At 39.6% G+C, this 16,031-nt stretch overlaps 1 protein-coding gene across 1 annotated transcript in view; it reads left to right on the top strand.

Annotated features, from left to right (window-relative positions):
- The window catches only part of LOC139322868 (UDP-N-acetylglucosamine transferase subunit ALG13-like), a 33,886-nt gene extending 19,794 nt beyond the window's left edge, over nt 1–14,092 (top strand). The window contains exons 13-22 of the mRNA XM_070952117.1: nt 643–655; nt 1,895–2,126; nt 3,889–4,002; nt 5,037–5,193; nt 6,049–6,184; nt 7,643–7,702; nt 7,816–7,871; nt 8,603–8,665; nt 10,184–10,275; nt 13,912–14,092. Coding sequence (XP_070808218.1) covers nt 643–655; nt 1,895–2,126; nt 3,889–4,002; nt 5,037–5,193; nt 6,049–6,184; nt 7,643–7,702; nt 7,816–7,871; nt 8,603–8,665; nt 10,184–10,275; nt 13,912–14,092 — 1,104 coding nt within the window. The remainder of the gene's footprint in view (nt 1–642; nt 656–1,894; nt 2,127–3,888; nt 4,003–5,036; nt 5,194–6,048; nt 6,185–7,642; nt 7,703–7,815; nt 7,872–8,602; nt 8,666–10,183; nt 10,276–13,911) is intronic.
- The last annotated feature ends 1,939 nt before the right edge of the window (nt 14,093–16,031 follow it).

The raw sequence follows: 16,031 nt of genomic DNA, 5'->3' as shown, positions 1-16,031 counted from the left end.
TGCGAAGGTAAGCAAGCTGGAGGCTAGGGGGGAAGGGATTTTTGCTACCGGTTCTCCGAACTGCCCGCTGCCATCGCTACCTACTCGCCCGAGCCGGGAGCATTTCACTCCTGGTACAGCCATAAGTAAAGACAGTAATGGGATGGCTGGGTAGAGTAGTAATGAAGTTTGCAACCTGCAACTTCTCCAATAATAGTATAAACATCTGTCTGGGAATGAATTTGTCATCCATTTTCCCATTCTTCTTCATCCTCCTCATTTCTCTTTGACAGTGTTTCTCAACCTTGTCAACTTTTAAGATAGGTGGATTTCAATTTAATTAAATCTGTCCATCTTAAAAGTTGCTAAGGTTGAGAAACACTGCCCTATTAATTGAAATGCATTGTGACAAGGAATTTCATATTCATGTTTGGGCTAATTTCTTCCAAAATATGGTTTTAGCTGCCATTTCCTCTTATAAACAGTATTTTATAAGTGCTTTTACTACATATGTGCATAGTATCTGTATAGTAAAAGCCTAAAAAAATCCTTTCAGGTTAGCACTCGAGCAGATTGGGTAAGAGATCACCAAAATGTGAATCCTAAACAAATACCTTATTCCTCGGTTTTGATGTCATCAATAATTGACGTGAGATCCAGTAGATCAAACTTAGTAGTAGTCTTTTTTGTTTTCTTTTTTGAGTTGCTGAACTATCATTGCCATATTTAAGCAATTATAAGGTAAATGCTTCCTGAAGTCAAACTTGATCCCTGGATTAATCATTTTAAAACACTTGGTTTGGCTGAAAGATCCCCCTCTACATTAATTAAAGAGAATCAATTTTGAAAACTTTTATTATTCAAGCATCTCTCTTAAAGGAACATTTATTGTTTATGGAGATGTGAATTCTAGCTAGCTGTTTAATAAGTTATTTTTAAAGAATATTTTTTTCTGCTATTTGGAAATATCCTGGTGAAATGCAGGCTTAACATAGATTTAAGCAGGTTAAGTAAAACTGATCTAAACATGGTTAGATATTGCAATAAAGTTATAATGACACAAAATCAAAAAACTAGGTGACCATTTAGAGAATGAAGAATATTAAAATCAACCTTCCCATAAGCATTCATTTGATGAACACACAAATGGGTTAAATGAGTTAAATGGGTTAAAAGAGGTGAGGGTTTGAGTTTTGGAACATGACACACGAATAATCTTTGCTTGTTGTTTGATTCCAAAAGAAGAGGGTTTTTTTTTAATATCTTTAAACTTATCTTTCAAACTTTTTATTATACAATTGCCTGGATTCTTACATGAAGCCTCTTCTGCTGCAGGAGCATTTGTACTATTCCATGACAACTTTTCCTAAGATTATTCTAAATTTCTCCCCTCCTGCTCTAGTACTGTTTTATTTCAAAGAAACAAACAGTCAGTGTTCCAGAAAACCCCTGACTCCCAGTAAAGACGTGGAAGCAGGCATTTTCCGAAGTTCTCTTTACTAGAAATAGGTAAACTGGCACATCTGGGAAATCCCGAATCTGAAAAGCCCGGGCTTTCCTTCAGTAATTCAAAGCTCCCAAAACCACCCCCTTTCTCTTCAATCGATCACGTGCTCCAATCAACGTCCATCCCACTTCGACCCAGCCCCTGACCACTCCTCCTCCAGATGCTGGATCACCCTGACCTTGACCAATAGGAAGAATGCTATTATGTCTACTAATTCCCCTTTCCTAAATCCCCCCTCCTACTTTCCCACACATGAGGAGGTGTCAGCATGGAAGCTTCCGGCCTAATATGGCTTCCAAAGCTGACGCAAACGGGTCCCCAGTTGCAAAAATAAGAAAACTGACCCAGTTGTAGATTAATCCTAGCCAAAGTTTCAGTCGGTCTTCCTATTCTTATTTCCCCTTCCAGATATGGACATGAAAACACGGAAGAAACTGTTCAAGAAAGTGCATGGAAAGGAAGTCTACATGACTGTGGCTTACAACAGGGGCCACCCTGTCCTGCCACCTCGTCTGCAACACAGCATCGCATCAGATCACTCATCTTTGGTCCACTGCTCCCCAAATGAGCATATAAATCCATATGATCATTACCATTTTCAGAATTCACAGAGAACTGGCCGGGGATACGGAATGTCGAGGTGAGGAGAATTGTAATCTCTCCCACCCATTTCACAGTTAGGCAATTCAGAGATGGTTGCACTGCTGATTTCAGCCATAAGCATCACACTGATTTGAGCATAATAGTGTCATAAAATATCCACAGAAGCTACATAGACCTTCTGTTCACTGTTCTCTGTTTTTGCAGCCTTTATTCTCACACACTTCATTTGCATGTTAGAAAGAAATATTTTAACTAAAGTGTACATAGAGGTAGTCCAAGTAGTCCTCAACATACAACAGTTCACTTAGTGACTTTTCAGAGTTAGAACAGCACTGAAAAAATGTGACTTATAACCTTTTTGCATGAGTTACAACCTTTGCAGCATCCCCATGATCATGTGATCACAATTCAGATGCTTGGCAACTGGTTCATATTTATGACCATTGCTGTGTCCCAAGATCTCCTTTTGTGATCTTCTGACAAGCAAAGTCAATGGGGAAGCCAGATTCACCTAAGAACCATGTTACTGACTTAACAACTGCAATGATTCACTTAACAACTCTGGCAAGAAAAGTAGTAAAATAGGGCAAAACTCACTTAACAAATGTCTCACTTAACAATAGAAATGTGGGGCTTCATTGTGGTCGTAAGCCGAGGACTATCTGTATTTGGTTAATGGCTGTTAGTTCATCAACCAAGTTATGACGGTGTTGAATGAAAAAGCTTATGGCCTGTCCTCGAAGTTCTGTCTATCATAGCCTCCCCATAGTCATGCGATGTCCCACTTTGCAACCAATCCTGGTCCCAATTACAATCTTTAAATGACAACTACCTGTAGTGGTGAACAGAAGGGTGATTAAATTTGAGAGAGAATTTGCTAGCCATCTAATCCATAATTTCAACACCTGATTCATTTGTGATTTGTGGTTCATACACTCTGTTCTTCTGAACCTGCGTTCTGTAAATTAATGCTATGTCCAAACTGGGAGAACTTTTAATTTAAAGTAACAATGACAATAAAATATTCTCACTCTCCCCCTGCCCAACTAATATGATCTACACAGGGGTAGTACCCAATGTTCTTTAGTGGCCTCATAAACCCAGAAACTTCTAATAGCTGATTTCATCTAGGAAAACCCAGAGCTACAAACCAAATTGGGAAGATGAAAAGATATCAAAGGCAGCAACCCCAGCAAATACTTCCTGTATTGCTGCCAAGAAAGCCATATTTATTTATTAAATTTCTACACCACACACATCTGTAGATGGTTGTCTTATCAAGTCATTGGTAGTCAAGGTGGACTTGAAGGTGTTTTTGACTTTTATCAAGTGAGACTTTGTATTGTTGACATGCAATTAAAAACATCTATGGAGATTCTCAGTCATCCAGGTCGTGGTTGTCCCAAAGGTGCTTTTTCAAAAGGTAACTGGACTTCCTTTTTCCTTGACCTTTCGCTTCTCATCCAATAAGTTTCTTCAGTTCACTTCTCCAGAACTGAAGAAACTTCTTGGATGAGAAGTTAAAGATCTTCATGGAAAAACAAAGTCCAGCTGCCTTGTGAAAAAGCACCTTTGGGACATGCAATTAAAAAATAACATGCTGGATTGAAGAGAAAGGCAGGACCCTGCACAATTTGCACACACTTGCAAAATGCCAAATGATAGCTGAGCCCGGACTGCTTTGCAGCAGCTTTATTCACAGACATATTTACAGAGGTACTTGAATGGGGCTAGTTAAGAGTCCACCTTGAGCCTTCTAAATTCATAGTTACTTTGCTTTTTTATCCTTTGAAATGTAGGGGATCTGCCCGATTTATAAACAGGAACAACATCACTGGGCCAGAAATAGCATTTTACCCTAGTCCAGGAAAGAGATGTTATCAGAGCTATGATAACTTCTCATATAGATCACGGTAAGTAATTGTAACCCTATCATTTTAATCCAATATACTAGGCGGTCAGTGTTAAAGCCCTATTGTTTTAAACCAATACAATAGGCGGTCAGTGTTATTCCTCAGCTATCATTTGGGGTCAACTGTCTTCAGATTTCAGTTTTTCAGAAATTTCTCAAATTTTTGAACCTACCTTATGCAGGTAGTCGTGGATTTACAACAGTTCATTTAGTGACCGTTTGAAATAACAGCACTGAAAAAGTGACTTATGACCATTTCTTCACACTTATGATCATTGCTGCATTCCCATGGTCATATGATGTACATTCGGATGCTTGACAACTGACTCACATTTGTGACAGTTGCAGTATCCTGAGGTCATGTGATTCCCCCTTTGCAACCTTCTGACAAGCAAAATCAATGGGGAAACCAGATCCATTTAACAACTGTGTTACTAATTTAATAACTGCAGTGATTCACTTAGCAAATGTGGCAAGAAAAATCATAAAATGGGGCAATACTCACTTAACAAATTCCTCACTTAATGTAAATTTGGGGCTCAATTGTGGTCATAAATCGAGGACTACCTGTACTGAGGTGAATTATCCATTAATTTCTCCAACCGCTATGAGACAAAATTATTTCCCTAGCTAGGTTTCATGACAACCTTTATAGGCATTGGATGGGACCTGTGAAGTTCCTACCTGTAAAATACTTTTCTACTGTTGTCCTAGTTCCTCTAAGCTTTTCACTTCTAGGATGCAACTTTCTGTATCCTTGAAGCAATATTAAACCGTTTCCAACGGAAGCATTTTTTAGAACAGGCAAGGATCCCTGCTGTTTCAGATTCCAAATTGTTGCTTTGTTGATGCAGCAGGCCAATGCCACGTTACGTGAATCTTAACTGCCAAAAGTGCCAGTCTGGTAACAATTGGGCACAAATATCCCTTGGTCCTGTAGTTGCAGCTGTAGGCATTTTCTTTCAAATGTTTTAGACTTGGAAATACTGTGGTGGTGGTGGTGGTGACATTTTAACCTATTGATCGTTCTGGAAGTTCATACAGCCGTAGTCGCAGACAGATGCAATGTGTAAATAAAGAGTGCCAGTACGGATTTTCACCTGAGAATGGGGAGGAACCTCCAGGTGTAGAAGAAACCATGACTTTCTATGAGATTGAAGAAGGGGATGATGCAAATTTTCCTGCTTTACCTGTAAGTCCTTGAGCTGAATTAATTTGAAAAATGCCAAAGTAAATCTTTTAAAGGTAGGCAGCAGGATAGGGTAGACAAGACTGCAAGGGGAAAGTTCACAAATCTTAAAGGTGCCAAGTTTGGAGAGCCCTGGGTTAGAGAGTGCTGGATTAAACAGCCTTGAATTAATCTAGCAAACTGTTAAGAATAACCAAGTTTGGTTAAATCATCATTATGGGAAAAGATATATACAGATGAAATATAATTGCAAAGCTTCAGGCTCTCAATTTTGTTCATAGGGCTAAAATTTATTAATAGAGTGGTGCACAATGAAATTGCTTAAGAGAGTTAAAAGGGAACCAAATTGCTAACTGAACAGTATCTCTCAAAGGTATAAATGTCTGTTGGCAAATCTTATTCTGAGAAAATAATAATAATAAAACCCTCAGGGCAACTTCTGCTGCCATAAAATTGAATTTAGGGATTTCAAAAGTGCCAAAACAAGGGATTTTCTGCTTGTGAAAGAAACCTGAAAATGAGAATTTTGTACGTGAATATTTTTAATGCTTGCTTTTGCCCTTTCTGCCCTTCTCTATGCACTGATTTTTAAAAATAAATTCTGAAAGCTCTAATTATGAATAAACATTTTTTTCTCATCCAAATTTGGAAAGACTAGCAAGCTGTTTCCTAATTCCACCCACCCCTGTTTCCCAGTTTTTAGAATCATGCAGTGTATTTCAGAGCATCTCATATCTATTGAAGTCCAGAGCACATTTTCCATACCATCAGGGTTAGAAGGAAATGCTGAAACTGTGCTGCATATTTGCAATAAAGTGGAGGCATGAATGTTAATAAAGAATCTGACTTGTTTTTCAGATTCGGGCTAACCCAACTCCGATAGTTCCTGCTCCTGCAGGATTCTGGGTGACAAGAAGGACTTCAAACTCAATCCCGCCAAACAAGCCAGGGCTGAATAATTCAGAAGAAGTAGTAGAGGAACCAACTGATACTGGTAAGGATAAACACAGAATAGCAATAGCATTAGTGTTAAGATTTATATACTGCTCACAGTGCTTTACAACTCTTTCTAAGTGGTTTACAGAGTGAGCATCTTGCCCCCAACAATCTGAGTTCTCCTCTTACTGATCTTCAAAGGGTGGAAGGCTGAGTCAACCTTGAGCTGGTTAGGATTGAACTCCTGGCAGCCGGCAGTCAGCAAAAGTAGCCTGCAGTACTATGTCACCAGTTTCCAACTTGTTCTGCTTCATAAGATGTGCACAGACAGGTAGTCTTCAAATTATGACTTTAATGGAGCTGTCCCATTATGATTGTAAGTCGTGATGGTCATAAATGACAGGTACTTCCAATTTAACAACATTTTTTGTGGCAGTTTTTAAGCGAATGCCATGGTTATTAAGCAAGCACTGTAATTGTTAAGCAAACTAATGGTTCACTATGAGCATAGTTTTGCAGAAAACTGGAATTAACTATCAGTTTTAGGCAAAACTGGTGTAAAACATACACGATCATGGGGTACTCAAAATGTTCATGTTGCCAAGCCTCCAAAGGTCAATCATATCACATGGGGAGCAACTATCGGATCTTCAGATCCAGAGTGTAAGACAAGTAGATTTTACAGGTAGGATGTAACTTAGAATAGTTGCTAAATAACCAGTTGTAAGTCAAGGATCCTATTGTTCAAACTTACAAATTTCAAGAGAACTTTCATGAATTATACCAACTCATAACTTAAAGCAAAAATATGCCTTTTGCCAGGGTTACTGTTTCATTAATTTCCTTTATAAACTTTGGGATATTGGTTAGGAATTTTTAAAAAGTCATTTAAAAAATTCTCCGCAGAAGTCTCCTGGCTTGAAATGGAACATGCCATTATTTTTCAGAATAGATGTGATCTGAAAATTTCAGTATATACAATTGTGGGCACCAGTGGTTTTTTTTTTTCTTCTTTATTTCAAAAATGTGTTTCTCAATTAGAATCTAGACCTTGCATAGCATCAATGTTAATAAGTTCAGATGCATCTGTTACCTTTCCAAAATTGTTACTATGCCAAATGTTTGAAGTACTTTGTAGTCATAAACATTGAATGTTTTTCTAAGCATTTAGAAACTCTTACTTTGAATTGATTTTATATGTTGATTGACAAATTAAGTAATTGACTTTTAAAAAAATCAGCAATTAAGTGCAATAATTACTGCAATTTATCTGTTTTTGTTGACTATACAAACAGTCCTCGACTTACAAACATAGTTCACTTAACAACTGTGGCAAGAAAAATCATAAATTGTGTAATTTGGGGATTGTGGAATTTGAAGCATAAAGCATTGGGGGAAATTCATTGAAAGTTTTTGGATAATTACATGACTCTAAAATGTAAGGTTAGATTTTCATCCTTTCTTTTGGAATTGTTTATTTTACATGAAATTTACTTCTGATATGTGTCTCTAATAGTGCACTTACCTTCTGCTTTTCAAGGAGAATATCATGAAGATTATCTGTATACTCCTCCAGGTGAGACTAGAGTATTACCCTAAATGTCTGCTTCAGAACTTTATTGTTTTCGTAGTAAATAGTTATACCTAATAGCTGCTGCTTTCAACTTCATATTAATCCCTGCTTTCCAGATCCAGAGTGCGAAACAACCACAGTATTTAATGCACCTGAATCTACTGCAAATTTGGTAAGCTTTAATTAAGAACATTAAAATTAGCATGGTTAGAGCCTGTTAGAACCTCAAAGGAAATGTGAAAGCGATTTCCAACTTTGGCACTGTCACTGTCATAATACTGTTGTGATAGTAGTCCCTGAATTGTATAAATTTCTACCAGCTTGCACAAAGTAATGAAAATGGTGCTTGCTCAGGTGGGTGTGCAAAATAGTTGTCAGCTTTCCTATTCTGTAGTGGCTCAGTTGCTAATGTTGGAAGGGGGCTAGTACAACTTGGCACGGTCAGCTCGGCTTGGCCAGGTCAATGCGCCTAGCTCACCACCACCAAGTCACCTCTGCCAACTCATCATTGCCAAGTCACTGGACCATTCAACACAGCCAAATTGCCGTGGGGATAACTCGCTGCCGCATGGCCTGAACCACTGCTACTCTGCGTTGTGCCCATACGGTCACTCACTTGCAAAGCAGGATTATAGAAACCATGGTTTGGAAGTAGCTGCATATCAGGACATAAATCCCTGTCTTGAGGTGGATTTGGATAATGGGATTCAACAGAAAACAAAATTCAGAGTTTGGCACAGAACATCTAAGTATATTCAAAGACTTAGCCACTTTCATCTCTCTGAACACACTTTTAATAGCTGTTATTTTTCATTAGCCCAAGTGACCCTTTAATAACATAGCATAATGTTGATTCTCATTTCTCTCACTCTTTCTTTTTAAAATGAATTGTCTTGTCTGCAGGATGCAGGAGCAAATTGTGTCTCTTCTCAGGAAGCAGCTACCTCCTACAGTTACTCTCAGAAGGTATTTCTCTGAGGAAATTTCTTGGTGTCAATAAGAGTTTCACTATCCAGAAGATCTTAAAAGTGTTTGTGAAACATACGTTTTAACTTAATTTTGATAAAAGCAATAAAACATTTAGCTAACTAAAATGGAAATTCACTGTTGAATTCCAAAGTTGTCTTCAAACTCCAGTGCAGTGTTTCTCAACCTCAACATCTTTAAGATGTGTGAACAATGTTATATAAAAGATGTTAAGACTCTAGAAAGAGAGGAGATAAGTACAACAAGGATGATTAGAGGCCTGGAGACTAAACATATGAAGAACAGTTGCAGGAATTGGGTATGTCTAATTTAATGAAAAGAAGCACTAGAGGTGACATGACAGCAGTCTTCTGATATTTGAGGGGCTGCTCCAAAGAAGAGGTGGGGCAGTTTCAACCTATTCCCCAAAGCACCTGAAGGCAGGACAAGAAGCAACGGATGGAAACTAAGGAGAGAAGCAACCTAGAACTAAGGAGAAATTTCCTGACAGAACAATTAAGCAGTGGATCAGCTTGCTTTCAGAAGTTGTGGGTGCTCCATCACTGGAGATTTTTAAGAAGACATTGGACAGTCACTTATTTGGAATGGTATAAGGTCTTCAGCTTGAGCATTAGGTTGGACTAAAAGAGCTCCAAGGTTCCTTCCAATTCTGTTATTCTGTGAATTCAACTCCCAGAATTGGCTAGCAAGGGAATTTTGGGAGTTGAAGTTCACACCTCGTAAAGTTGCTGAGGTTAAGAAACACTGCTCCAGTGTGATTTTAGGAGAAAGTTACTACATTCAAGGAGATTAATCACACTAATTTTATTGATCATAGTCTTTAATTACGTTCTCTGCCATATCATTCAAAATATGTCCCTTCCTCCCCAATGGTGCCCCCCCCCCACCCAGCTGCTTCAAAGCTGTGTCATTTATACAACCACGGTGACTTCTTAAAGGCCAGAATAGTTTGAAGAAAAATAGGAAAATTGTTAATGTTTTGTATCAAATTTGTATCAAATGCTGTATCAAAGCAAATGATGCTTTGTTACAGCAGACATCTGTGTAATTTGCCTCAGAAAATTCATACTCCATGAGGTTGACAAATTTTAGGATGTTTTAAAATTAAAGTCACTTGCCCCATATGGCATTCAGATAAGAGGTTTAGAAGTGAATTTTTGCCCATTGATTATTTATTAATTTATTATAAGTATTGCTTATTTAATAAATTTATACACCGCTCATTCTGATGCAACACTTATCAGCATGCATGCTGGTAATGCTAAACTATAGTTTATTGTTACACTCAAATTGGGTTACTTAAACTAAAATCTATTAATTGCATCAGAAGATACTTCATACTGCAAAACCATTTGTTCCGGGATGCCTTGTGTTTTTATATCTGAATTTCACAATGCTGACCTTTCTGCCTCCTCCTTCATAGGTCATGGTAAATTCTGCCATTATATCCAGCTCTTCCTGTGTGAATACAGCTCCAGCCGCCATTTTCTCTTCCAGCTGCAGTGCTTCAACTCAAGTCACTATCACTGCATCTACCCCCCAGAATGCTGTGCCACCGATCTTAGTAACCTCTTCTGTGGGAAGGCCAGGTGGAGTATTTATTTCACTTTTGAAATATTTCTGGAAAACACTTTGAGTTTTCAAAAAACATGGTTTCTGACCACAAGTGGTTTTTGAATCATAATGACTATTTAGTCCCTAGAAGACATTGAAGTAAGTTCACTTGATCTTCTGGAGAAGTCAAATGCATTTAGGCAATAAAGTTACAGGGAAGAAGAACAATTAATCAATAGAACAGCTTGTTCCATCGCTGGAGATTTTCAAGAGTAGACTAGACAACCATTTCACTGAGATGGTATAAGGCAGTGTTTATTTTATTTTATTTTATTTTTGAATTTGTATACCGCCCTTCTCCCTGAGGACTCAGGGCGGTGAACAGCCAAATAAAAACATCAAATACAAATATTAAAACACAGTTAAAAAATATATATAGATTTGGCCCCATTAATTAAAACGATAAACAAAACAAAACAATTAAAAAAACCCTTAAAAAGAAATTAAGCCAGCCCGGCTTGTTGAAAAAAGAAAGTTTTAAGGGCTTTTAAGGGCTTGACAAACCTTTTTGGCACCAAGTGCCGAAACAGGCACACGTGCATGTATGCATGGGGGAGCACCAGAAACTGGAAAAGCAGCTCCCTGACGCGCACGCACAGAAGCACTAGAAACCGGAAAGCCAGTTCTCCGGTGCGCATGCATTTGCCGGGAAGCTAAGCTTCCAGCGAGTGCATGTGCGCCGGTCACCTGGTCTTCCAGTTTCTGGTGCGCATGTGCGTGTGAAGACCAACTGGTCGGCGCTTATGTGCATGCCGGAAACCGGAAGCTCAGCTTCCAGCACGTGCATGTGCGCCAGGGAGCTGCTCTTCTGGTTTCTGGCACTTCCACACTTGCAAAGACCAGCTGGCCAGTGTGTATGTGCAACAGAGGTGGGTTTCAGCAGGTTCTGACCAGTTCTGGAGAACCAGTAGCAGAAATTTTGAGTAGTTTGGAGAACTGGTAGTAAAAATTCTGACTGGCCCATCTATTCTCTGCCTCCCAAGTCCCAGCTGATCAGGAGGAAATGAGGATTTTTCAGTAACCTTCCCCTGGATTGGGGTGGGAATGGAGATTTTACAGTATCCTTCCCCTGCCACACCCACCAAGCCACACCCACAGAACCAGTAGTAAAAAATTTTGAAACCTACCACTGCTGTGCATGCCGGAACCTGGAAGAGCAACGGGCGATGGCTGGCATGCCCGGAGAGATGGCTCTGCGTGCCACGTCCAGCATGCATGCCATAGGTACTCCATCACTGGTATAAGGTCTCCTGCCTTTCAACCATATGATTCTAAGTCAAATCCTTCAGAATGGAGGCCTTTTAAGGGTCTGGTTATATTGTGTTTTTCATCTATGCATGCAAATGTCAGGTTACGATGTCTCAAATAAATTGCATTTCCAAACAAATAATCTTTGATGAAATCTTTCATTTATTGAGCACAACAATCTGTCCCCGAGTCCATCGTAGTCAGCACTGACCTTCTGACCCCAAACCCTCCCTTTCCGTTCCCCAATTCTCTGCGTCTCATTGGCCATCTTCCAAGTCGCTCTCCCCATATCTACTACTTCAACTCACAGGAATGTCCCCCCTCCCATCCCATCTCCTAGGGGATAATATCTTCAGGGAAAATAAGTAGGTGAAGAGTCAAGCGTCCTCTTCTCTTCCTTATGTCAGCACTGGAGTGAATATAGCTTGGAGTGCTGACAGCAAAATTTTGACTTTGTTCTATATATTAGAAGATACTTGGCAGAGACAGCAAGATCAGATCTGTTTAGGTTCTCAATTTGACTTGGATTGTTGATCCAGGTTAAATTCATTTTGGGAACATTGAGTCGGATTATGTAGATTTCCCCAATGGATTCATTGCATAAATTCTGTTTTGTGGATTCCACTGCTTTCATAATTAATTTAATGTTTCTCTCCCCACTTTTCAAATAGTGGTGTCAGTGTATCAGTCATCTCCCCTTCCTCCTGTCAGTGATGTGGGGGAAAATGGCAGTATTACACCCCCTTATTCTTGTGATCCGAGCGGAAGTGACCTGCCTAGAGGTAAGATATCATTTTCTCTGATGCGTGGGAGTAATTTTAGCTGCGTAAAATGAGTCAATTCTAGAAATGCTTATGGAATTACATTCTATTATATGCATTAACTAATTTGGACTGTCCAGATTAAAGTGCAATGTGGGACTTCATTATCTTGCAGGTTTTTAATGCCAGAAACTTCTGATTCAGTTATTTTGGCTTGGAGAAATCTTTCAAAATATTTTTAAAGGCATATTTTTGTAAGAGTATGCATTTAAAATATATAGTTGTATTAAATGTGTGGACTCTCTACATACAGTCACTCATGCCCTCGTCACCTCTCGTCTGGACTATTGTAACGCTCTCTACATGGGGCTCCCCTTGAGGTGCACTCGGAGGCTCCAACTGGCGCAGAGTGCGGCCGCGCAGGTGGTTATGGGAGCGACGTGGAGTTCCCATGTAACACCTCTCCTGCGTGAGCTGCACTGGCTCCCGGTGGTCTTCCGAGTGCGCTTCAAGGTTCTGGTTATCACCTTTAAAGCGCTCCATGGCTTAGGACCTGGTTATCTATGGGACTGCCTGCTACCACCAATAGCCTCCCACCGGCCAGTACGCGCCCATAGAGAGGGGCTCCTCCGGGTGCCGTCGGCCAAACAATGTCGACTGGCGGCCCTCAGGGGGAGAGCCTTCTCTGTGGGGGCACCTATGATCTGGAACAAGCTCCCCCCGGAAATACGGAGGATCCCGGATCTGCGCACCTTCCATCGCGCGCTTAAGACTTTTTTATTTCATCAAGCTGGCCTGGCCTAAATCTTCTCCCCTTTTAAATATAAATTTTTAATTGTTTTTAAATTATGGGGTATTTTAAATTTGTTCAGCCAAATTATTTAATTCGTTTTTATTTTATTTTAAATTTTTGTATTTATGTGTTTTATCTTGTGGCTGTTCACCGCCCTGAGTCCTTCGGGAGAAGGACAGTATAGAAATTTAATAAAATAAAATAAAAAATAAAATAAAAATAAATATGCTTTTGCTTAACTGCTGTGCCAAGGGAAACATAATCATGGATGTATCAATGGCGATCCACAATAGAAAGTGTCCTCACATACTGCATGTGAGGTATGGTATTTATTTATTTATTTATTTATTTATTTATTTATTTATTTATTTATTTATTTATTTATTTATTTATTTATTTATTTATTATTTAAATTTGTATACCGCCCTACTCCCAAAGGACTCAGGGCGGTGAACAGCCATAGAATAAAACATATGAGTACAAAATTTAAAATAAAGTAAAACGAATTAAATAATTTGGCTGAAAATTTAAAACCCCAATAATTTAAGACCAAATTTAAAATTTCCATCTAAAAAGGGGGAAAACTTAGGTCAGGCCAGCTTGATGAAATAAGAACGTCTTGAGCGCGTGACGGAAGGTATGCAGATCTGGGATCCTCCGTATCTCCGGGGGGAGCTCGTTCCAGAGAGTAGGTGCCCCCACAGAGAAGGCTCTCCCCCTGGCGGCCGCCAGTCAACATTGCTTGGCCGATGGCACCCGGAGGAGCCCCTCTCTATGGGCGCGTATGCTGGTTTAACTGCTGCGGACAGCAAGGCACTACAGAGAGTGATCAATTCAGCACAAGAAACTATTGGTTGCCCTCTAACACCACTGGATGACATCGCCTGGTTTCGCTGCTTTAGTAGACTAAGGAAGATACTCAGAGATGATTACATCCTGGTTAGTGCCTCTTCCCACTTCTACCATCAGGCAGAGGACATAGAAGCATAGCCAGCCGAACAAATAGGTTTAAAATTAGTTTCTATCATTGGACTATCAAACTCTTAAACAACCACAATCACTCCACACACACGTGGAAACGTATAACTAGTTTTTCTTGTTCTTTCTTTTTTTTCCCTAATTACTTGCATAGGGATTATTCTTTATACTATTTATGTTGTTTGTATTTTTTGTCATGGATTGCACCAGTGAGGCTAAAACCAATTTCATTGTATACATGATGTACAATGACAATAAAGGCTATACTACTATCCAAGTGTTTGGAATACAGATTGAAATAGCCCAACTGGTTGTGTCTCTCTAAGCTTGCCATTGGGGCTATTTGAATTTCCCTGGTGTAAAAAGCTATACATCAAACACATTACAAGAAGGAATGGATTAGGAAAGTGAACTCTAATTATATGGTTCTTCCTTTCCAAATCCACTAGAAAGAAAACGTTGAGGCTGTTTTGCAAAGAAAACAAGGTTTTTAATAGGAACTCCATGACTTCAGAGTTGTCTTTCGGTTGAAGTTTGCAAATAGTTTGCAAACTTTTAACAGCAACTGTTAAAAGTTACAATAGCGCTTAACTACTGGTATTTAGGACCAGTCAAAGTTTTGACTGTTGTGGCATCTCCACAGTTTCATGATTGTGATTTCTGATGTTCCCTGAGAGCATCCCACAAGCAAAGTCAAAAGGGGGGGAAACTGACAGAAAGTCAAAAGTTGCACTCACTTGAAGTCCTCACGTAAAAATCCATATACTACTTGCTTAAAAACAGCCTACTCACGTGATAGCACACTTTATGACCATGTCTCTTAGCAATGGCAGTTCCGATCCCAATTGCCATTGTACACTGAGGACTACCTGCACAGGGTGGGTCAGGAATTGACTGTAATCAAAATAAATTGGAAGCCAGTTACAGGGCTATCTATAGCTTGTCTCAATTCTATATTTGCAAATAGAATGTATGTTGTATTAGATTTTTAAAAGGATATTGACCATGCTTTGAAATGTTGATGTTAATAAATATAAGTAGAATAACAGAGTAGGAAGTGATCGTGGAGGTCTTCAAGTCCAACCCCTTGCTTAGGCCGGAAACCCTATACCAGTGGTGGCGAACCTTTTACTTACCGAGTGCCGAACAAGAATGCACTTCGCGTGTGCTGTGCATGCTTGCGTGCCATCTGCGGTAACACGCGGCTCCTCCCCATATGCTGTGCGTGCAACCGCACCATCTGTGCATGCACGCAGCTTTTGCGCATGCGCACTAGCATGCGCTGCGTGCACAATGTCACCATATGCACATGTGTACAGCTTTCGTGCACGCAATGCACACGCGTAAATGCTGTCTGTGCATGCATGCAATGCGCACCAGTCATCTCATGCGCAAACACGCACATGCGCAGGAGAGCTCTGAAGACCAGCTGGGTCCCCTGAATTGCACGCATGCAATATGTTGATGTTAATAGGTATAACATTAGTTAGATTTTACATTCAAAACTTAATAAGCAGCTGCAAATTACATCAATATATGTATTGTGCAAGAAAGGTTTCTGTTTTTAGCTGAAAATTTAATGCTAAAGTTTCCATTAGATTGTGCCTTATTGTTGCTTGTGAATGTTGCAAAAGAAACTGCAAGTACACAAAAAGCAAAATAGGCAATAACAACTTAAAAAGGAAAACGGGTGGCAGTGAAATCCAGCCGGATCTATCCGGCTGGTGTGAACCGATAGCGCCGGTAGCGAGAGGCTCCACCCACCTGCAGGACATCATTACGTCCTATTTTTGACTCTCTGCGCATGCGTAGAAGAGATGTACACGCTCATATTCCAGAACCGGTAGCAAAGGTAAGTACATTTCACCACTGAAAAAAGGCTATTCAGTTTCTAGCTTCCCTTTCGTTGTGCTTCTGCTAATTTGTGGTGTTACATAAACATTTAGGACAG

This window comes from Pituophis catenifer, unplaced genomic scaffold, assembly GCF_029215685.1.
Source record: "Pituophis catenifer annectens isolate HBS135680 unplaced genomic scaffold, rPitCat1.0.hap2 SCAF_11, whole genome shotgun sequence".
NCBI lineage: Eukaryota > Metazoa > Chordata > Lepidosauria > Squamata > Colubridae > Pituophis > Pituophis catenifer.
Note: the sequence above shows the minus strand (reverse complement) of the source record. Positions and strands in the feature narration are given on the sequence as shown.